Genomic DNA, 22962 nt, shown 5'->3' on the forward strand with positions numbered 1-22962 from the left:
GGGGACACATGAAAAACATTTTTAAATTAAAGCTGGTATTTTTTAAGAAAAACAACAAAAAAGTTAAAACTGGCATAAAAATAACTATTTATGCATTTAAAATGTTATAATTTTTTTAGAAGTCACTACTTAATATTCAATCCTTGTGTTTCTAAATACTTTGACACAGCCTTGCATCCAAATGAAGTCCCAATAAGGTATTTTTGGTATAACACCAAAGGTCACAACTGTTTAAAAAATACTTTCTTCACTAAAAAGCAGAATAATGACTTTGCTGTCCTAGTTTGGTCTTACTCTATGGCTCTGCTTTGCTGCCAAAGTTTCTCCAACACTTCTGAATACCGAAGTACTGCCAAAGACATTTTTAAGATCTAACACAAATGACTTTTCTCAGTCTTTGATTCATATGGGACTGTAGAAATTTTCTTTGTGTTTAAGTTTCATGGAACCAAGAAATCAATTTATAACTCAGGATCAACAACATCGACCTCCAAAGTAAATGAGAAATATTTTAAGTTTTAAAAAGTCAACTTATTAATTATTTGCATGTTTTCTCATGGTTTTGCTTTTTTAAAAGACAGATGCAAACTTGTATATTTAAGAAACTCACTTGCTATCTTAACTTTTAATTAAAACTTTAATTAAATTCTAAATTAAGCTCTTAGTTACTTCAAAATCTATCCAGGTGCTCCTTCCAATATCCTATTGCATATTTTTTTACTTCTCTTCCCATGACATTCTCCTCTACTCTACCACCATTGACATTAGCAGTAACTACAAGGAGGTGTTAAAGGCTTAGAGGGGGCGGGCGGGTAGTTCCCTTCCCTCTTTTGCATTTATAATTTAAATCAATAAGCACCAAATATATGACAAGACAAAAATAATACAATTCTTCAATTTCTCCAAGTATGGTTATAAATGAATACACAAAAGCTCTTAATCAATAGAGCCATGTTTCTTCAAGGCAGTGTTTAGCAGGTCATAATAGATTCCACATAAAAAATAAAAAATAACGTAAGAAGATGATGGTGAAACTATGAGAATGTGCCTCTCAAATTTCTAACCACAGGAAGCAGAGCTGACAGGGCTGCAGTTGTTCCCACATAATGACTGAGAAAGGCAGGGATTAAAAGACAGATCTGGTTCAGGGAGTCCAAGGACTCTTCTGACAAGTGAATTTGGCTCAAGGTCTCCCCAAAAGCCTTGCGAAACTCTCCTTAAAATTTCCCTGCAACCTAAGCTACTCCTACTCAATCTTCCTTCCTTCCTCCCTCTCTTCCTCCATCAAGGTCAGACTTGGCTTGTGGTCTTACAGCTTTTTCTGCCTCTGGCTCCCTCTCCATTTCCTCTCCCAGGTATTACCTCTAATGAGTTCTTGGTTTAATCCCATTTGGGTGGCTATTTCTCAGAGAACCCAAATTAGCACAGCTGAAACTTCTTTAAATGCAACAAATTCAACTTAAATCTTTGGGAACAACACCCCAACTCTGAAATTTCAAAGGAGTTCTTTTATACCATCAACACTAATAAAAGAGAAAAATGGTAATTGGCGTACGACGATACCCTTTTCATTGGCTAATCAGGGCTATATGCAAATTAACTGCCAACTATGATTGGCAGTTAACTGCCAACAAGATGGCGGTTAATTTGCATATGTAGGCACAATGCAGGGAGGCGAAAGGGAAAGCAGGAAGAAGCCCCCTGCCACTGACAGTGATCAGAAACCCAGGGGGGAGGTAAGAGCTGGAGGGCAGGGCAAAGGCGGCCCCAGGGCCGCCTTTGCCCTGCCCCCCAGCCATGATCGGAGAATCAGGCGCCTTTGCCGCCCTGGCCAGTGATAGCAGGAAGTAGGGGTGGAGCCAGCGATGTGAGCTGGGGCACGGTCGAAGCTGGCAGTCCCGGGAGCTAGAGGTCCCTTGCCTGGGCCTAAAGCGGAGCCCACGATCGCGGGGCCACTGCAGCTGCGGGTCCCCGCTGCCCGAGCCGGACGCCTCAGCCAGAGGCATTAGGCCTGGGCAGGAGCGGAGCCTGCAACCGCGGGGAGCTGGGGGTCCCCTGCCCAGGCCTGACACCTCTGCCAGAGGCCTCAGGCCTGGTCAAGGGTCCGATCCGGTGATTGGTGATCGGAGGGTGATGAGGGTCAACTCCTCTGGCCGAGGCATCAGGCCTGGGTGGGGGGCGGAATCGGGGATTGGGGGGATATGATGGTCCCCTTGCCCAGGCCTGAAGCCTGGGTCAGAGGCGTCAGGCTTGGGCGGGGGGTGGAGCAAGCGATCAGAGGGAGATGGGGGTCCCCTGCCCAGGCATGATTCCTGGGCCAGAGGCCTCAGGCCTGGGCGGGGGCCAGAGCCAGTGATCCGGGGGAGATGGGGGTCCCCTGTCCAAGCCTGACACCTCTGGCGGAGGCATCAGGCCTGGGAAAGGGGCCGATTAGGTGATCGGAGTGTGATGGGGGTCTACGCCTCTGGCTGAGGCATCAGGCCTGGGCTGGGGGCAGAACCAGTGATGGGGGGAAATGAGGGTCCCCTGCCCAGGCCTGACGCCTCTGTCAGAGGCGTCAGGCCTGGGCAAGGGGCCGATCCTGCGATTGGAGGGTGATGGGGGTCAACGCCTGAGGGCTCCCAGTATGTGAGAGGGGGCAGGCTGGGCTGAGGGACACTCCCCCCCCACACACACACCCAGTGCACGAATTTCGTGCACCGGGCCCCTAGTCCTATATAATAAAAAGGTAATATGCAAATTGACCCTAACAGCAGAACGACTGGGAATGACTGGTCACTATGACACACACTGACCACCAGGAGGCAGACGCTCAATGCAGGAGCTACCCCCTGGTGGTAAGTGCACTCCCACAGGGGGAGCTCTGCTCAGCCACAAGCCAGGCTGATGGCTGCCAATACAGCGGTGGTGGTGGGAGCCACTCCCACCTTTTCAGCAGCACTAAGGATGTCCGGCCTGCTCCCCACTGGCAAGTGGACATCCCCCAAGGGCTCTTGGGCTGCCAGAGGGATGTCTGACTACCAGCTTAGGCCCGATCCCCCAGGGGATCGGGCCTAAGCCAGCAGGTGAACATTCCCCCAAGGGGTCCCAGACTGCGAGAGGGCACAGGCCCGGCTGAGGGACCCCCCCCCCCAGCCCGCCCGAGTGCATTTGTGCACCGGGCCTCTAGTGTTTCTAATAAGACTAACAAGCATAATATCACTGAATAAAGCAAGAGGGACGATACACAAATTTGAATACAATGTAACTGCTTCCCGTCCTCTACCTTGCTCTTGTTCTCAAAACAGCAACAAGCTAAAAGTCCTTCAGAGAGTAAGATAGGAAATGAACCAATACAAGATCATTTGGGACCTTCTCCCCTCAGTTAAGTGTCACTTAGGTATAATTCTTCACCATCTCTACTTTTGTGCTTTTTTCTGATAGTACAACAAACTAAATAACATTTTCACAAACCTTACACTGTACTTTATGCTATTAAAATTTTTGGATCTCACTTGTCCCACTATCGCAGGGTTTTAATGAATGTGCTAAAAAAAGGTTTTGAAGTCAAGGTTAGAGTTCTATTGTAGGTGTGTAAAGCTACCTTTTAATTCATTAAAACTCTAAAATAAAAAGATTAAATTTGCTATTATTCAAAGTCATGTGTTCTTTTGTAAAGTAGAAATTAAAGGGACATATAATTCCAAATATAAAGCTAAAATAAAACAGAGATATTTCTAAACATGGCGTTTACTGAAGTTGATTAGTTACGTCAACAGATGCCCAAGATTTGTTTCCCCCTTTTTAAAAAATTTTTAACCCGTAGAGTTTTTACTAATCCTTACAATGTCATTTTTTAAATTGCAATTAAATACACATAACATAAAATTTACCATCTTAACCATTTTCAAGAGTACAGTTCAGTGAGAAGTACATTCACACTGCTGTGTAGCCATAACGACTATCCATCTCTACAATTCTTTTCATCTTGTAAAACTGAAACTTTGTACCCATTAAAAAATAACTCCTCCTTAGCTGTGGCTTCATAGCTCAGGGGTTAGAGCACTGGTCTCGTAAAAAATAACTCCTCGTGCTCTCCTCCCTTCAGGCCCTGGCAAACACCATTCTACTTTCTGTCTGTAATTTTTACTACAATCATGTATTGTTTGAAGATAGAGGTACATGCTGAGGAATGTGTCATTAGGTGACTTCATCACTGTACAAACATCATAGAGTGCACTTACACAAACTTAGATGCTGTAGCCTACTACACACCTAGGCTCTATGGTACAGCCCATTGCTCACAGGCTACAAACCTGTACAGCAGTAACTGCATGAATACTTCCAGCAATTACAACACAGTGGTAAGCATTATGTATCAAAACATATCTTAAAGTAGAAAATGTACAATAAAAATCAGTGTGAAAGATAAAAAATGGTACAGCTGTATAGGGTACTTACCATGAATGGAGCCTGCAGAACTGAGTTGCTCTGGGTAAGTATATGAGTGATGAGCAAATGTGAAGGCCTAGGACATCCTACATAATAAAAGCCTAATATGCTAAGTGTCTGGTCAGCCATTCAACCAATCAAAGCACAATATGCTAATGATATGCTAAGGCCGCTCAACCGCTCATGATAACGTGCACTGACCACCAGGGGGCAGACAACTGACCAGTTGACCAGTCGCTATGATGTGCACTGACCACCAGGGGGAAGACGCTCCAACCGGTAGGTGAGCTTGCTGCTGAGGTCTGGCTGATCGGGATTGAGCGAGATGGACCGGAAACACCCTGGAGCCCTTCCACGGTCCCTCCCCACTGGCCAACCTTCCACGTCCCTCCCTGACCCCAGTGCACTGGTGGGGTCCCTCGGCCTGGCCTGCACACTCTCACAATCCAGGACCCCTCAGGGGATGTCAGAGAGCTGGTTTCAGCCCAATCCCACAGGCCAGGCCAGGCCGAGGGACCTCACTGGTGCATGAATTCCTGCATCGGGCCTCCAGTTACTTTATAAGCACTGTTCCACAAGCCCTGTCCCTCCTCCCTTTCAACAGGCTCATAAACAGAACACTGAAGCTGTCAACACTGCTCCATGAATAGAGATGTGGGCTGGAGTGAATGGAAATATCGAGGAGAAACTGGCTGGGCAAGGTTTAGATCACACCGTAATAGTGACTGTCAAAGGAGGGAGGGAAGTTGACCTGAAGATCAATAGGAATAAGAAATCAAGATGGAGACATAGAGGAATATAGGGGATTGTCATGGCAGTTTGGTTTTGGCTATTGCATTTTGGAGCAATGGTCAGATTAAGGAACTTATGTGGTATTCATTTTAAAAAGGGATGGGGTGTTTAACATGAAGATATAGAACTGGGGACTCAATTATTTTGACTTTGGAAAGTTGTTTTTGGTTCCATTGATCCTATCTGGCAGGAAGATCTCTCTCTAGCATTAAACTGATGGGAAAAAACAAAACTTATCTATGCTTCATATCATTATAACACAGAGGCAAGCAGGCTCCACACTGTCAGGGAAAGCTTTTACTGAAGTGGCAGTGGCCCTTAACACTTGTTAAGGTGGCTCCTGGGGACCTGTGCCCTTGAACAGGATCTTAGGTCCTCAACTAAGTTTATGGCAGTGTACTCTGAAGACCATCATGCTAGATCTGGAAGGGCTGTGGCACCCTCTGAATATGTAGTGTTGGTGGGACAGGGCTCCTCTGTGCTGAAACAGGTCAGTGGTGATTAGAATATAATCTGTGCACTCAAAATTGAGGTGCTCTGAGAGGAAATCTATTCCCAAACCCCACAAATATTGCTACTGTCAGAGAAAAAAAAGAATTCCTCCTGAACCACATACCCTCCTATTTCTTATAGAAAACTCAGCCAGATGGTGTGGATCAATGGTTAACATCGACCTATAAACCAGGAAGTCATGGTTCGATTCCCAGTCAGGGTACAGGCCTGGGTTTTGGGCTCATTCCCCATGCAAGAGGCAGGCGGATCAATTACTCTCACTCATCATTGATATTTCTATCTTTCTCTCTTTCCCTCCCCCTTCCTCTTTCTGAAAAAAAGTTTTTTTAAATTCAGCTCCATTATAATCTTATGGGAAAATCATTTAAAATGTGCTTCATCATTATGTGGCGCATGACTACTCTGAGTGCCTCATATATAAGTGGAATCATACAGTAATTCCTTTCTTTTTGTGACTGGGTTAACTTACCATGTCCTCAAGGTCCTTCCATATTATAGCATTTGTCAGAATTTTCTTCCTTTTTAAGGCTGAATAGTATTTCATTGTACATGCATACCAGTGTGCTTATCCATTCATCTGTCAATGGGCATGAGTTGCTTTTACCTCCTGGCTATCCTATATAATAAAAGGATAATAAGCAAATTGACCTTAATGGCCAAATGACTGGGGACAACTGGTCACTATGATGCACACTGACCACCAGGGGGCAGATGCTCAACCAGGAGCTGACCCCTGGTGGTCAGTGCGCTTCCACAAGGGGAGCGCCGCTCAGCAGCGCTAAGGATGTCCACCGTAAGTCAAACATCCCCGAGGGTTCCCGGGCTGCCAGAGGGATGTCTGACTGCCAGCTTAGGCCAAATCCCCCCAGGGAGTGGGCTTAAGCCGTCAGTCAGACATCCCCCGAGAGGTCCCAGACTGCAAGAGGGCGCAGGCTGGGCTGAGAGACCCCCCAGAGTGCACAAATTTTTGTGCATCGGGCCTCTAGTTGTGAATAATGCTATGGATACAGATGTACAAATATCTCTTCAAAATCCTGCTTTGAATTCTTTTGTTTATATATCAGAAGTTGAGTTGCCAGATCTTACACAATAATTCTATGGTTAATTTTTGAGGAACTGCCATACTGTTTTTTGCAGTGTCTGTACCATTTCATATTCCCACCAACTATGCACAAGGGTTCCAATTTCTCCACATCCTTGTCAACACCTGTTACTTTCTGTTTTTCTTACAGCCACCCCAATGGTCTCACTGTCATTTTGATTTGCATTTTAGTAATGAGTAGCGATCTTGGACATCTTTTCATGTACTTATTGGCCATTTGTATATCTTCTTTGAAGAAATGTCTATGCAAGTCCCTTGCCCACTTCTTAATAGGTTGGGTTTTTTTGGTTTGTTGAGTTGTGGGAATTATTTATATATTCTGGATGCTACTCCCTATTCAGATATATGACTTGCAAATATTTTCTCCCATTCTGTTGGTTGCATTTTCAATATATTATAGTGTCCTTTAATTCATAAAAGTTTTAAATTTATTTATTTAAAGTTTATTTTCTTTTGTGGGCTATGCTGTTGGTGTCAAATAAAAGAAATCACTGCCAAGTCTAATGCCATGAAACTTTTCCCTTATATTTTCTTCTATGAGTTTTATAACTTTAGCTATTACATTTAGATCTTTGATTTATTGCTACTTTGTTCAAAATCATTTGATCACATATGTGAGGGTTTATTCTGGGTTTTCTGTTGTGTACCATACTGTAACTTTGTTATAAGTTTGGCATCAGAAAGAGTGAGTTCTCCAACTATGTTCTTTTTTCAAGATTATTTTTGCTATTCAGTGTCCCTTGGGGAACCATATGAATTTTAGAACTGATTTTTTTCTATTCTGCAAAAAAATCTCATTGGGATTTTAAATTACATTGATTCTGTAGATAACTTTGGGTGTTATGAAGATCTTAACAATATTAAGTCTTTTTCAGTCTATGAACATGGATGTCTTCTCCATTTATTTGTGTCCTTTTTTTTTCAAGTGTTTTGCAGTTTATGATAGATAAGTCTTTCACCTTCTTGGTCATTTATTCAAGTATTTTATTAATTTTGATGCTATTATAAATGGTACTGTTTTCTTAATTTCCTTTCAGATTGTTCACTGTTAGTGTATAAAAACCCAATTGATTTTTGCATGCTGATTTTGTACCCTAAGTTTTACTGAATTTATTAGTTCTGAAAGTTTTGTGTGTTTCTTACCTATAAGATTGCATGATCTGCAGAGACAATTTTACTTCTTCTACTTGAGGAAAGACGGAAGAAATAAAACTGAGTCATTACAGTCAAGCTGCTAAATTATTAAAATTAAGTAGTCTGAGCCATAACAAAACAATTCCATTCTTGCTTTAACTAGCCTAAGAAGTTAAACTTTTTAACTTTTCAGTTGTGTCTGTAGATACACAGATACATAATTCCTACAGATAAACCTCTGATAACCCTTTGAACAACTTAAAAAGAATGTTCATGTAGCCAGACCACCTGACATCCATCATCCAGATCACCTGACATATGACTGATTATCATTTTGAACTAATCCAAGGGCTAAGAATACAGTGCTGATTTCTTCTCAAGAATGTGACTTTTACTATAAAAAACTTTAAGCTTTCCTTTTTTCTTTGGAACACTCAGGATACTGCCTAGTTGCCTTCCCAATTTGCAAATCCAAAGACGGTTAAATAAATCTTTACCATTTATTTCTAGCCAAAACCTCCTGAATCTTTTGTGCTCAGTAGACACTTTCAGATTTGGGTATATTTCATTTCTTTTCTTGCATAATTGCTCTGGCTAGATAGAGAGAATTTGGATAGAGAAAATTTGCTGAATTCTATGCTGAATAGAAGTGGCAAGAGCAGGCATCCTTATGTAGCTCTTAGAGGAAAAGCTTTCAATCTTTCACCACTGAGTATGATAGCTATGGGTAAGCAGATAAATTTTAAACTGGGTCCTAAAAGATAGGTAGAATATAGACACCTACATATAAGAAAGAAGCACATTCCAGGAAAAAGAAACTACAAATTAAAAGCAGAAAGAGAAATAAGAAAATATTTTTCAATGCTTTGTTAAAATCAGCCAAGATCAAAAAGGACAGCATCACCTAAGTCAGTGGTCGGCAAACCGCAGCTCGCGAGCCACATTCGGCTCTTTGGCCCCTTGAGTGTGGCTCTTCCACAAAATACCACGTGCAGGCCCACACATACAGCGTGATTGAAACTTCGTGGCCCATGTGCAGAAGTTGATTTTTCAGCCTGGGTGAGTCTATTTTGAAAACAATGCTGCAACCCTTTAATACAGTTCCTCATGTTGTGGTGACCCCCAACCATAAGCGAGTCTATTTTGAAGAAGTGGCTTTAGAAGAAGTGGGGGGTGTCGGTCGGTTGGGCGACGGGAGACGCAGCACAGGCAGGCCGCGGGATACACAGCGCAGGGGAGGCGCATGCGATTCATGCACGAGTTGAGTAAGCCAGTCAGTCAGCAGTCTCATTGTGCAGTGGTTAGTGCTAGTCGCGTCCACAAATCGCGTGAGCGCACGGGTGACAAAAGTTCCTACTAGAAGGATAAAGTTACCTGTATTTGTCCAACCAGCTGCAAATCCTACAGGTATTTTTGTCATCAATTTAAGAATAGACGAAACAAGTATACAAGACGAATGTGGATGGATGGGAGAGTTGGAAGGGGTCAACCTCAGCTAACGTACCTCAATCAGATTGAGGACGTTTTTAGCAAAGGCCAGCTTAGGAGTACCCTAATTAAGTTAATAACAATGTACCTACCTATATAGCTGAAGTGTAGAAAATTTGGCTCTCAAAAGAAATTTCAATCTTTGTACTGTTGATATTTGGCTCTGTTGACTAATGAGTTTGCTGACCACTGACCTAAGTCCATACTGTTCATTATCTAAAAAGTAACAGAGGTGGCTATAAAAAATAAGTATGTTGCCCAGCCTATGTGGCTCAATGGTTGAGCGGCAACCTATGAACCAGGAGATCATGGTTTGATTCCTGGTCAGGGAATGTGCCCAGGTTGTAGGCTCAATCCCTGGTGTGGGGTATGCAGAAGGCAGCTAATCAATGATTCTCTCTCATCATCATTAATGTTTCTATCTCTCTCTCCCTCTCCCTTCCTCTCTGAAATCAATAAAAATACATATTTTTAAAAATAAGTATGTTATTATCCAATTCTCTCTATCCTTGTCAATAAATTATATGATACATTAAGATATAGAAATCCTTTGTGTTACAAATCTACAAATTCCATTGAACAAGATGTATATTACTAACTAGTGATAAAACCCTGTGGGATGCAAGAGCATGAACTCTTTGCTGTTAGCAAATGCCCTAAGTTCAATAGAGAGACTATCCTTTTCAAAAGTGGCCACCTTTTTAAGAAAAAAACAAAAAAAATCTGGTTAATTTCCAAAATAATTTCACTATGTAGTTCTTTGATAAGTCACACTTAAGGTTTTTGTTTTGTTTTTTTGCTACAAATTTCTAAAGAACAGATCATGTATAAAGCTTTATATAAAATATTTCCAGAAAGATGACAAATTTTTAAAATATTTATTCCATATACTTCTAAAACAACTAAATTCATAAAAGTTCTCTTTACTCTAAATACTCAAATCTAAAGCATAGTTTATGCAGTACATTTTTTAATTAATTTCTTTTTTATTGTAAAATATATCAAACCTACAGGAGTGTATGGAATAAATATACAGTTTCTATTACAAAACTATTTTCTGTATTTATTTCATTTAATGCTAAAATACTAATTTTAGTACCATTATTATTTATTTTGGCATTTACTTCAATTACTATTGAAATGTTAGTTTCAATAACAGTGTTTTAAAGTGTTCAGAATTCGTTAACTACTTTTAAAAATATCAGTAAAACTTGCCCTGGCCAGTGTACTCAGTGGTTAGTGTCAGCCCATGCACCAAAGGCTCACTGGGTTTGATTCCCTGCTCTCTCTCTCTCTCTCTCTCTCTCATATCCAATATCCTCACTCTATTCCAGGAGATACAGTAGCTCTACTTAATACACAGAAACAAATGGAAACAGCCAAAATGCAGAGAAAAAGAAACATGTCACAAATGAAAAAACAGAAGAAATCTCCAGAGAAAGAACTAAAGGAAATGGAAGCAAGCAAACTACTAGACAGAGTTCAAAACAATGGTTATAAGGTTGCTCAAGGATCTTAATGAGAGCTTCAAGGGACTTAGTGAGAACTTCAAGAATATTAGTGAGAACATCAAAAACATGAAAAAGGACCAGTCAGAAATGAAGGATACACTAAATAAAATGAAGAATAATTTACTGAGAATCAACAGCAAATAATGCTGAGAGTCAAATCAGCAATTTGGAATATGAGGCAGTAAAAATCACCCAATCAGAAGAGCAAAAAAGAAAAAAGAATCCAAAAATTTTAAGATAGTATAAGGAGTCTCTGGGACAACTTCAAGCATACCAACATTTGCATCATGGGGGTGCCAGAAGGAGAAGAGAAAGAACAACCTATTTGAAGAAATGACAGAAAACTTCCCCTCTCTGGTGAAAGAAATAGACATAAGTTCAAGAAGCACAGGGAGTTTCAAACAAGAGGAACCCAAAGAGGCCCACACCAAGACACATCATAATTAAAATGCCAAAGATTAAAGACAAGAGCGAATCTTAAAAGCAGCAAGAGAAAAGCAGTTAGTTACCTACCAGGGAGTGCCCATATGACTGTCAGATGATTTCCCAACAGAAAATTTGCAGGCCAAAAGGGAGTGGCAAGAAATATTGAAAGCGCTCTCGGCCACTTGGCTTGCCGTTGTGTCGGTGAGTGTGGTGGACGGGGAGCTCAAGCTAGCTTGAAATGAAGGACTCTTTGCTTTTGCATCGGACTCGCTGGCTCCCTGGTGGGCCCTTGGGAATCTTGAAATCTGGGCACAACATTTGGGGGCTCGTCCGGGATTCCCAAGAACATCGAGGGGCCCCGATCCGAAGAGTCTGACTGACCGCGGTAGGTGTCTGTATCGTTGTGTGTTCTGTTCTGTGTGAGCTCGTTTCTGGAATCTGTAAGTGCCTGAGGGGTCTAGGCGGATGCGCAGTGAAAGACCACAGGCGGGGGAGAGTTGGAAGACGTTCCGCTCCCCAGGAGGGATGGATATGCCCCTCACGAGGGGTGAGTATGCCCCTCGCGGATTTGAGACGAGGCGGGTCGCTCCCGCCGGTTTGGCGTAACGCCATCATCTAGTTGCTTCCATGGAGTTGGAAGGCTGTATTTTCGGGCCCTGTTTAGTGTTTTGTGTTTGTACTGGATGGACGTTATGGGATGGATTCAGACTGCTCCTTTGGGTATTGTGATTGATCATTTCAAGGAAATTGGGGGAGGCTTTAGAGCTCCCTCAGGAATTGGGAAGTTGTTAGGAATTGAATGGATTGTTTAAACTCTGAAAGAATGTCTGGTGAAAGTGTGTAAATGTGGAGGGAGGGGGCCTGCCTTCTCCCCTCCTATGTGTGGCTATCTGAGTATCCCTAGTATGAAGTCTAGATGATAGAAGTTAATCTATTAATTGAAAATGCCTTATATTTTATTTGAAATGTATCCTTAAATGTAAAAGTAATGATTTGAAAAATGCTAAGTATTTAATTTGCTACCTAAGATTTAAAGCTCTGAAAGTTTAAGGTCTTTTTTCTTGCTGTTAAAAAGTTTAAAGCTACACCTTTTTTTAGTGGAGGGAGGGGTAGACATGCCCTTCCCCTAGCAGGCAGGTAATCCAATTCCCGCCAGCAGCCATCTTAGGAATGATAGTTTGCATTTAAATGGCTACACCTTTTGCTAGCCGACCTTCCCAGAAAAGGTCAAGCGGCCAAAAGGTGGCTCCTTTGAAATCAGCTTTCCACCAGTAGTCCCTAGACAGAAAAAACATGGTTTAAAGTTCTGCAATATAATGTTGGCCATCTATCTTTTAGGGGTTTTGGTTTGCTCTTCCCTTGTTTATTGTGAGAATGAGGAAATCATCTTTTCTGTCAGAGAACAGTTTACACAGCCACAATGTTGAGCTGCCTGACTTGGCAGCCACCATGTTGGCCGCATGGTGTGCCGTGCCCCTAGGGGCCGCCATCTTGGAACAGCAAAGGCCCCTCCCTCTGACTTAGTCAATCACAAAAGGAATGTCTGCTCACTGAGGCAGGATGGGATTTCAGGGGTGGAGTTTTAAGGCGGAGTTTTACTAAGGAAATGCAGATGGGGCAGAAAGTGTGTCTGCCTCTCAGATTTATTTAATACTATTTTTAAGAAGATATCTTTAATGCTTAATAAATTAGCAATCACGGTCTTAATATAATTTTAGTGATATGATAGACCAATGTTTTGAGCAGTTGGCTTTATAAGGGCCAACAATAGAGCTCATATTTCTTAAAGGGCTTGTAGATAGAGCATTGAAAAGCTTTTACAAATTCATAAATGCATCCGGGATTTCTGTGCACATGTAAAGGGAAAAGGCCAGTTTAAAAACGAGTGCGCATAGTTTTGAGCTGAACTTGACCTTTTGCTGTGTACAGAATAAAAACCCGAGACTGTTTTGGCCTTAAAAATGGCGGAGATGAACCTGACAAAGAAATACAGGCTGGTTTCCCAAGGCGACTTAAAGTAGCTCTTTTGAAATTTCCCGCCCTGAGGCAAGTACCACCAGGAAGTTGATAGTCAAGTTTACATGTGAATAGTTATGGGTTTGCTTCTTGAATTCCCCAGCAGGAAAATGGTGACCATTTTGAAATTTAGCAGCTATGCCAGGATAGCAGTAATCCAATTTCTAAAGTAAAGTACAATTATTTCAGGTAGAAACTGTGGTTTAAAAGTTCTAGCTACCCGGAAAGCATGGCCTTGGTGTGATAGGAGGAAAAAGAAATGTTAAATGGATGGTAGACCAGTGAGCTGGGACTGGTCACTGACGGTGGATTGTGAAAAGGGTTGGACGTGGCCTAACTTCTCCTTCCTTGGTACCCCTGAAACATCAGAGGGTACTTCTGGCCTTGGTTTTCCAATGTGTTAAATCTGTTGATTTTGTTGTTTCGCCAAAATCCTCTTGAAGGACATTGAATGGTTCTTTCCTTCCTCTTTAACTTCTGGGGGATTGTGTGAATGGATTACTGATGTAGATTATCAAGAATCTCTAAGGGACTTGTCCTGTATCTGGAGGAATGGCTTCTAGATGGTATTCACCGTCTCTGGGACTTCCGGAGGGATGTCAAAACTCGGACTGGCTAAGGGTTCGAATCTGGCCTACCTTTTAAAAAGGTAGAAAAGAAGCATTCTTAGGCAGTTTTCTACTGCCTCTGTTCAGGGACTTGTTCTGTATCTCGACACAACTGAAACTTATTTGTTGGTATTTTGTGGTATAAATGTGGCATGCACCTCAAAGTTCTTAATGGGGAATATATCTAGTTAAAATGTCTATTTAGTCTTGATTTCCTTGTTCAATATGAGTACCGTTTCTATCTGGATGAGACATAGGTCAAGAATCCTGTCCTGGGATGTGGGAAAGGGAGGCCCCACATCTGTTCCTGTCAGGCCCCCATCAGGGGACTTGGGCGGTGTTCCTGTTATCTGCTCAAGATCCCAAGACTGTAAAGGTACTTGTTCACTGAAAGGGTGTAAGTGTAAATATTTATTTGATGTTTGTATGTCTACTTGGGTATAATTATTTGTTCATGTAAGTGTGGAAGCCTGTGGGGAAAAAGGCACATGCTTGATTTCTTTAAGGCTGAGTGCTCTGACCGATAGCAAAGCGCCTTGAGTGGCCACTGGGATCTTTCCCCAAGAGCGCTTGCTCTCTGTCAGAGGTGGAATCGGCCCGCCTAACTAGTAAACATCTGTCTGTCTGTCTGTTTGCTGGGAACTTTGATTTGCTATGTGATATTCTGTGCTAGATTGGGATTTTGGAATTCTGGGGTAGATTTAAAAGGTATTGTGGCTTTTCTAGTCTGATTGGGACATTTAAAGGTGGGGCTCACAGTTCCTCAGGGCAGAGATTTCATGGGCCCTTCCCCCTGCCTGTGCTGAATTAAATAATACAGGCCAATGTCATTTGGCCTGCTGGTTAAAGGAAGACAATGGGTCTTAGAATCTGTAAAGGTGGGCGGGAATGAAGCTGGTCAAATGTACTGAAAGGGTTTGGTACTTGTTGCTGCTAGCAAAGGAGGGGCTGATACCCACTTCTAGCGCACTCCCTTGAAAGAGGCCTGGTTGCTGCTCTGCCACAAAGGGAACTGGTAGAAAAGCAAGAAAGCAGAGCGCTGTAACTAATAAACAGGGTTACCTAGAAGCCATCAGGACTTTGAAGTTCTCCAAGAGAGGAGGAATCTGACTCGGAGACTGGCGGGGACTGGGTGGCTTTTCTTTAACAATCTCTTTCCTTGAGAGGGCTCCAGAGGGCGCACGAGGACATTTGGCCGCGCCTCCGCGCCATCTACGAGGCCAGCCCAACCCCAACTCCCCATCAGCACAGACCAGGAGATTGGGTCTACGTCAGAAGGCACTGCTGGGAGACCCTAGAGCCACGTTGGAAGGGTCCCTACACTGTGGTGCTGATGACCCCCACCGCTCTCAAGGGAGACGGCGTCGCGACCTGGGTCCATCACACTCACGTCCAGTCAGCGGATCCATCCATGACCCGGAAAGACTTCATCACCAAATGGAGCATCTATCGAGATCAACGCAACCCGCTCAAGCTCAAGCTACGGCGTGCTCGACCTGCCTGATGCCGGTAACATGGCTCGCGATCACTCCTGTCACCAGGAGCCCCCACAATACTGTGTAATACACTTAGATAATGCCTGCATCTTCATGGACATGGCTCCAAAGAGACAAGGACCATTTATAGGATCACATGTTTAGTAGCAAAAGATATGGCTGCCTGAAGCGGCCATGATGCCAATATTATGTTTTATTGTAGTGATATGTTATATTAACCTTTGATTCTTTTGCAGGTTTGAATGTATGTTGGCTGTCCTGGAAGGGAGTTGTGTGGGGTGACCCCCAAAAGTAAAGGGTGCCTAGCTGCCAAGAGGGCAAGTGCCCAACTGGGCAGGGAACAGTGCCCATCAAGTTTTGGTCTCTGTTGAGAGACAGCTAACAGTTGGCAGCCTGTAATACTGTCTTGCAGGCCTGGGTCACCATGCCCATGTCAGGGCTAGTAAAGCTGGAAAAAGCCTGTTTAGAATAGAAGGTCTGAGGCATGGTTATGCATAGAAAGAAGGTTTTATTTAAATCCATGAAAAGGAATTAGCAAGGAAAGTCAGAAAATCTTAGAGTAGATCAGTATGTTTTTCTCTTTATGTAATTCCTCCGAAATCTGGCAATACATGAAGGGATTTATTCCCTCCTGAGAAGGCACTTAAGTATTCTGTATTGCCAAGAGGATCCCAATTGTCTACAACTGTTGTCTGAGCTCTCCGTTCAAGCTGGGTTCATGAAAAGCTGGTACCATGGATCTGTCTCTTGCCCAATGGCATAAGCTGGGCCCTCTCTGGAGAAGAAACCTGGGTTTCCCAAGATATGTGATCAATGCCAGGGCCCCGCCAGCGGGCGAGGGGAACCCAAGGCAGGTGCTGGGCGTGGAGGCCACAGGGGCATAGGCTAACAAGGAGACAGAACTGAACCTCACATCACTCTACTTGGCCCAGAGATGGCTGGTAGTCAAAGACGGGTAAGACTCCACAGGGTGGGGCAACCTAAGACAGGCACAGCCAGGGGCCAGTAGGAGAGAACTTGGGGTTCAACAGAGGTGGGGCACAGATCCTCACCCCCCCCCCCAATGGTGCAGGGGCTTGAACACTCGCCCCTTCTGAGGAAGGTCTCCTGTCCCCATGGCTGCTTCTTGCTTCCCATGCCCAGCCCAGACCAGGAACCAAACAACAGAAGAGACTTGGTCCAGCTGAAAATGGTAGCCAGAAAAACGAAGGCTTAGTTCAACAGACTCTAAATTTAAACCTAGCCTAACAAACAGGAATGCTTGAGCCTCCTCAAGGCAAATAGTATTAACCAAAATTTTACAGTAGATAAACTAATCTTGATTTGGCTTTTTGATAGCCATGGAGAAATTTTAAGAAGAAAAATCCTATTTCAATAGAAGTTGTTAAAACTAAAATGGTTTCTTGCCCTTCCACCGGACCATTTGTTAAGCATATAGGGATAGTTCAGTTGATAGTTCTGTGTGCCCAGTACGGGCCTCTAGCAACGGTGAAATAGAAATTCAGTCCGTCTCATGATTGAGCTGGAAGTTCCAAGACAAAGGGGGGAATGAAAGGGTGAGGCCTACGCCCTCCACCTTGACCCAGGGTAAGGGCTACGCCCTCCATCTTGCCCCAGGGTAAGGGCTATGCCCTCCATCTTACCTTGGCCATGTGCTCAGCAAGGCTTCTTCCCGGAAGCCAAGGCTCTGCTAGCCACACTCAGGACTTCTTTAAACTAATCAATGACAATCAAGGGAAGTCGCCATAGATATGACCACATCCTGTGTAACAAGACACCAACTTGCGCCTGGCCAATCGGCAGGGCCCACAGTCCTTTCTCCTCCCCTTACCCCAACCCCCTATAAAACCTCTCTCCACAGAGTTTTCTCTCTCGGCCACTTGGCTTGCTGTTGTGTCGGTGAGTGTGGTGGACGGGGAGCTCAAGCTAGCTTGAAATGAAGGACTCTTTGCTTTTGCATCGGACTCGCTGGCTCCCTGGTGGGCCCTTGGGAATCTTGAAATCTGGGCACAACATTACCACCCCTGCTTTTACCACCCTACTGTCTGTGTCCATGGGTTATACATGCATACAAGGATGTTGATCTCTTCCCACCCACCCCGCCCTTACCTTCCCTCTGAGGTTCCACAGTCTGTTCTATGCTTCTATGTCTCTGGACCTATTTTGTTCATCAGTTTATTTTGTTCATTAGATTCCACATATGAGTGAAAAAAAAAAAAAGAAATATTGAAAGCGATGAACAGCAAGTATCTACAACCAATAGCACTCTACCCAAAAAAGCTATCATTTAGAATTGAAGGTCAGATAAAAAGCTTCACAGACAAGAAAAACCTAAAGGAGTTCATCACCACCAAACCAGTACTACATGAAATGTTGAAGGGTATTCTTTAAGAAGAGAAAAAAATAAATAAAAGATAAAAAATATGAACAAAAAAATGGCAATAAATACATATCAACAACTGAATCTAAAAATCAAAATAATCAAACAAGGAATCTAATGAACAAAATAAACTAATGAATAAAACAGAACCAGAGACATGGAAACATGGAGCAGACTGACAAATCTCGGGGGCCGGGGTGGGAGGGGGTGGGGGAAGGGGGAAGAGATTAACCAAAGAACTTACATGCATATATGCATTACCCATGGACATAACAATAAGGTAGTGAAGGCCTGGGGTGGGGCGGGAACCAGGTGTACAATGGGGAGAAAAAGAGGGACATCTGTAATACTCTCAACAATAAAGAGTTTAAAATAAAAAAATAAAATATCCTCGGGTGAGGATTAACAAAATTTTTTTAAAAATCATTAAAACTAAAGCATTTAAAATATAGACTATATTATAAATATAAGACGAGATATATTAAATGGCAAATACATATTTATAAAATATGAATGTGAACATACATGGTTATTTTAATATAATCTAGCATATGTAATAAAATATTCTAAAATAAACTAAATTGATGGCCATTTAATTACAAAACCTAAAAATAAAATAAAGTTTCATTTGACCTTTTCTTGAAAAGTAATAGTCCACTGAAAGACCTAATAGCATCATTTTTATTGTGCATATTCTTATGCAAAATTTTCCAGTATATGCTAATACACTCTCTGTTTGAAGGGACAGTTAGGAGATAACCACAAACTAGGACCATGTATTTTCCTCTGATGCTTTACCCTTCAAGTAATCTCATCTCTTGCAACTTCTGAGAAAATCTTTTGAACAGTCTTCTGTTTTCTTAACAGAGGCTAAAATCTTTTTTACTGATAGAGATCTATAGCTTTTAGTTCAAACCAGCATTTTTGGTTTGGCCTTTATCTCCTTTAGTTTCAGCATGGATAGATGCAGGTTCTAACACAGTGACCTATATCATTTTTAGTACTTTTCATGTTTATATTCTACTTATTCAGAAAGTCTATGAATTAAATTATAATTATTCTTGCTATAGATCTATGCTTTATCAATTTTTCTTCTTTCCCTTGAAAATTATGGAGTTACAGAAGAGTGAACTTTGTTTAGTTTGAAATTCTAATGTAGAATATATAACTAGCTGGGCAATTCTCAAGATGCAAATGATTCAGATTTTTTAAATTCCAAAATAAATGCATTATATTAGCAAAAATAGTAATATATCAATACATTAAAATAGCACATGGTACAGCAGACCAAAGATCAATACTGCAATAACAATGCATGAAGAGCATGTTCACTTAATAAAGCATCTATTCAGCTTTTAGTAGACAATAGCTCTTAGTATCTATTTATAATTCTTTGTATCTCCCATCTACCTCAGTATCATTTACTAGCTCTTGATCTCTGAACTTCAGTTTCCACAGCTGTAAAACTGAACATTAAAGTAAGAATATTAAATGAAATTTAAATAAGTATTCAACACAGTGCTTAACACTGGTGGCTATTATTCATTCACTTAATTAAACAAGTGAACACATGTTGAGCTCAGCACTTGGGATACAATGTGAGTAAAAATATACTTAGTGGGAAGGAGAGTTATTAATCAAATAAAACACAATTTCTCTTTAATTTTATTGGCTAGTACTCTTCTCAGAATAATATTAAATACAGTAATGATAGTTAAGTTTTTAGTGGTCAGATTCGTATATCTGAACCCAGATCAACATACAGGTGTTATGTTTTCACAGCAACGTCAATATATGCTGTATATTAAGAAAATTTAAGGATGCCGAAACCGGTTTGGCTCAGTGGATAGAGCGTCAGCCTGCGGACTGAAAGGTCCCAGGTTCGATTCCGGTCAAGGGCATGTACCTGGGTTGCGGGCACATCCCCAGTAGAAGATGTGCAGGAGGCAGCTGATCGATGTTTCTCTCTCATCGATGTTTCTAGCTCTCTATCTCTCTCCCTTCCGCTCTGTAAAAAATCAATAAAATATATTTTTAAAAAAAAGAAAATTAAAGGATAATTGTTCTCAGTAGCAGTCCTTTAAAATAATGTGCTCTGAGCACAATTAAAGTGATTTTATTGATCTAAGATAAATTTGCATACTATCCAAACATATCTGTTGTGTGAAATAAGATACGTTTATGTAAGCTATCTAACATCTTCCTTGTTTAATTCTACAATTTCATGATAGCATCCATATTGATGTTCCCATCATTCCACCTGTCTCTTTCATTTCCCAGTTCTTTGTAATTTTGGGATCCTACTGATTTTTATGTTTGTCTCACTTTAGCCTCTCTATTCAGTACTGCTCTGCTTCCCAAATCTTAAACTTGAGCCCACGGTCATTCAGAGGTTACCTAAGGATAAAGCTAGGACTACTACTTTAAGTCTAGTTTTCTTTTTTTTTTTTTTTTCCAAGTCTAGTTTTCTTTATATTATACTCTTTTGCCCTGGCTCAGAATCTCTGGTCATCTTTCATTGTAGTCCTTGCTACCTACTATCTTGGACCACTTCCTGACACTGTTTCTCTGCCCTCATACCAATAACACAGTATCGTTTTCCTGGAGCTGACTTTTTTTACCCTTTGTCCTGAGAACAGAGAACATGATTAGCAAAAAGGAGAATCGAGAACAGAGACAGTCTTTATGTATATAAATTCACATTTTTAACATAAAAATGACCTAGAACAGTGTTAATAAGCATTGCTTTGCACAGTCTCTCTTTGATTACTTAACTTTCTAACCACCCTGGGCTCATTTTTCCTTTTACTCTAGTCTCTTTCCCTTTCCCGTGTTTTAGGCTCTCGATCAACTCCATGATCACAATTTTAAATATGAAATCTAATCATAGGCCTTTATAGCTAGAAAGGACTTCAAAGATTAGCTTCTCTATTTACAGATGAGAAAACTGAAGCCTAGAGATTAAATTATTTGCCCACAGTAACAGAGCTGAATCAAGTATCCAGATGTCTTAGTTTTTCCTGTTTTGCCCCTTCAAATCAGTCCTCTTAGTTAAGTAAGTGCTCTCAGACTGTACTTATTATTTAGAGAGCAAATGGGCTTCCTGGCTCTAATCTAATCTGAAAAGATATTTAGTTGTTGGTGTATTCATGGGAATAACTCCAAAGAGTGACCTCATACTACGCTTAGCATATAATTATGGTTTAAATACTGAGGTAATTTAGCTATATCTGTATATGCTCTATTATATTTTGGAAGAAGTAGAACTGACACAGGCAGAACTTTTGTGGTTCATTTTCAGAAGCACTATTGGAAAACCTTACTATTTAGCATTAAGAAATTATAATTAATGTTGGTATTAAAATAAACTTTTATATGACAGATACAGATTATATATTAATCTAATCAGAAGAGTCTCTAGGATTCAGAGCAAGAATATTCAGCAAATATGTTCATGACAGCTGTTCTTTACTCTTTCTTGTATGCAATATAGTATTGGTGGGATGCACTGGGTAAAAGGGAAATGGTCAAGTAAATGAATTATCTTGTACATTAACATAACTAGGCACTATTTATAATACACTTTAAATTTACATTGCCTCTCTGTCCTTTCATATTTGGTCTATGTGATTCTTGTTTCAACCTCAGAAACTACCTTGTGAGCAGGTAGGATAGCTGCTACTAGCTACCATTTCCATAAACCATTACTATGCATAGTATTCTGAATGAATAAACAATTCAGACTTTTTAAGGAACTTCACATTAAGACTGATTCTTTTTTACACCTAAAACACTGGAGTAAATCTTACACTATACATGAAGATGTACTTACAAGTATTATATCCAAGAAATGAAAGGAAGACTATTAAAATTCTTACCTAGACATTTAATGTCTATAAAAAAATAATTTTAAAAAATAATGGTTTACTAATGTGAAATAAATCATATTAGGATAGTAAAAGGGCCTTTTTGTTTGTTTGTTTGTGTAGCCTTCCACAATTTATGAGAAGCAGCTGGTAATTAAACCCCAAGATTGTTAACTCCTCTGTTTCAAACAGCCCCTGTTCAAACTGCAAGAGAAGATAAGTCACTCTCAAGGCTACATTCTTGCATACATACTCCTCCTCCCTGCTATTTTTACAATTCAGGGATAATCTGCACCAAGAAGTCTCTAGTTAGTAGAAAAGTTCCCTTCCCCACTCCTCTTCAAAAAAGCCTCTTTTGAACTCTTCATAACTTTTACTATAAGTGTGTTTTACAGACTTTGGAAAAATGCTAATGAGACACCTCCCTTAGACATCTGCCTGGACTGTCTCCTGAAGAACTAAGAAAGACAGCCCCTGCTGTCTCCTCAATTTCGGCCAAAAGAATCCTCCTCCCTTCCTTGTCACCTAGCAATAGCAGCCAAGGCTTAAAAAGCACCCCCCACCCCCCACCCACTCCCCCCCACCCCCCGCTTTTTTTCTCTGCCTTTGTATTGATTAGCAATGCACTGGCCCTTTCCTTCTGGGGAAGGTAAATTAAACTTCCTCTTTCCATCTATCTTTTCTTTTAGTTGTGAATTCTTTCACAGCCCATGTCACAGGCCAAAAACCCTAACACATCACATATTTGGAATAACAAAAGATATACTAGGAGAAAAGTATACACATGGAGGAGTTTTAGCAGCTAAGAAGAGATGGAAAAAGGCAAACCAAAATATTTCAGTGTAACAATGTGTTTTTCTAGATTTATATGCTAATGAATAGCCTGAAATTTTACATATAGACCAATAGTTTCCCTTTTTTTTTCTTTTTTCAATGTATTTTCCTGTCTATTTCCAAAAAGGATTGAGAAGAATTACTAACAATTATATCAAATTAGACCATTTATTCATAGCTAGCAAGGAAATATAGTAACGTGCTTAAAAAGTATTAAGTAGACAACAGCCTGTTACTTTTTGTTGTATTCCCAGCTCAGAAGTAAAATGTTTTGAACCTCAATTTATCTTGATTTTTTACTATGCCTTCATCGTAGCAAAGGAATATAATTACAAGTTTATAAGTGTGACTTAATAAACTGGTTA

General features: G+C 41.2%; 1 protein-coding gene across 5 annotated transcripts in view; it reads right to left on the reverse strand.

Annotated features, from left to right (window-relative positions):
• FNBP1L (formin binding protein 1 like) overlaps positions 1-22962 on the reverse strand; it is a 118668-nt gene that overhangs the window by 64716 nt on the left and 30990 nt on the right. The window contains exon 1 of one of the 5 annotated variants that reach the window (XM_059688865.1): positions 6206-6334. The exons of 2 other annotated variants lie outside the window; for them this stretch is intronic. In XM_059688865.1, coding sequence (XP_059544848.1) covers positions 6206-6280 — 75 coding nt within the window. In that variant the 5' untranslated portion in view covers positions 6281-6334. Of the gene's footprint in view, positions 1-6205; positions 6335-22962 lie in introns of those variants that run through there. 2 more of the 5 variants (XM_059688861.1, XM_059688863.1) reach the window with 2 other exon arrangements.

This window comes from Myotis daubentonii, chromosome 3 (assembly GCF_963259705.1).
Source record: "Myotis daubentonii chromosome 3, mMyoDau2.1, whole genome shotgun sequence".
NCBI lineage: Eukaryota > Metazoa > Chordata > Mammalia > Chiroptera > Vespertilionidae > Myotis > Myotis daubentonii.